At 42.2% G+C, this 1,215-nt stretch overlaps 1 protein-coding gene across 1 annotated transcript; it reads right to left on the minus strand.

The window, feature by feature from the left end:
- Positions 1–372: 372 nt before the first annotated feature.
- On the minus strand, positions 373–753 carry LOC140238503 (uncharacterized). Its single transcript, XM_072318409.1, has one exon. The coding sequence runs from the start codon at positions 751–753 to the stop codon at positions 373–375; it is 381 nt and encodes a 126-aa protein (XP_072174510.1).
- Positions 754–1,215: the final 462 nt, after the last annotated feature.

The following is a 1,215-nucleotide window of genomic DNA, read 5'->3' on the forward strand; positions in this document are numbered from 1 at the left end:
GCATGCGAGGGTTCAAAGTCTTCATCGTTATTGTCATTTGATGGAGATGGATATTGAGATACTCCTTTCATATCATATGATTTCAGAGATTGTAAGAGTGATTTTTTTTGTCAGGCACCATCACAACACACATACACAATACACACTTAAAATTACGCTCACACACACACACACACACACACACATACACACCAAATGATAAATAATGCCGCACAATCATTCAAAACATAATCATAAAAGATGAGAGAATGATAGAACGACAGTCTGTTACACCTGGAGATTTCGATATTTTTTCATCAAAATGTTGAAAACAGAATACATTTTGTGAATGCAAGTTTAAAAGTAGTTTTTTTTTTTTTTTTTTTTTAGGTTTTAAAACATATCTAGGTCTCTTCTGGAATGGATCACTTTCTTCGTGGAATGTCCGTCTGCAGAGTTCAACACAACATACACTCGCCCGTTCATGGTCCACGCGTGCTGTATCTTGCTGTTCGGCGTCTTCATGTGCTGAAATGCTTCCCAGAGAAGAGCTCTTCTTGCATCGGTGAAATCCTCGTGCAGGCTGATGCCCTTGTTTTGCCCTCTGGCTTCCTTGAGCTTTCTTTTGTTGCTGAACAGAAGTTGGCGGTACTTGTATGACGTGAATTTCACAATGATTGGTCTTGGTTTCTGAGCAGCACCTTCAGGAGGGGGATTCATCCGCCGGATACGGTGACTTCTGTCTATCGCATAAGGGGGAAGATCAACACCCATTGTCTTTCGAGCAATGTGCATGATGGTCTCGTCGGTATCTTCCGGTTTACCCTCTGCCTCTGGACTTCCGAAAAATCTCACACAGTTTCGTCTGGAGTATTGTTCTTGTTCATCCAGTTTCCTTTTGAGAGAAGCTGACTGTTGTCTATGCGATTCACTTTCTTTTTTTCAGATGCTCAGTTTCCTTTTCACACCTGTCGTCTGTCGATCTCGTTTTCAAGGTCCAGCACTTTACCTCCCGCTGCCCGAGGCGAGTGAGCACCTCATTCAGCTTAAGTTCCACTGCCTCCATTACAGCTGCCTTTATCACCTAAAGAACTTCATTGTCTTTCAAAAGCATTTTTGTGTTTCAGGTTGCCATCATGGGCAAGAATATTGCTTTTGAGCAAGTCCACCAATCAACCGTATATTAAGAATGCCTATTCTGTGTGGGGAGACTGCATACTGTGTGGTCGTTCAAAG

Source organism: Diadema setosum, chromosome 15 (assembly GCF_964275005.1).
Source record: "Diadema setosum chromosome 15, eeDiaSeto1, whole genome shotgun sequence".
Classification (NCBI taxonomy): domain Eukaryota; kingdom Metazoa; phylum Echinodermata; class Echinoidea; order Diadematoida; family Diadematidae; genus Diadema; species Diadema setosum.

What these genes read in the sequence shown, in the direction of transcription:
- LOC140238503 (XM_072318409.1), bottom strand. Translation starts at nt 753, where the DNA reads ATGGGTGTTGATCTTCCCCCTTATGCGATAGACAGAAGTCACCGTATC.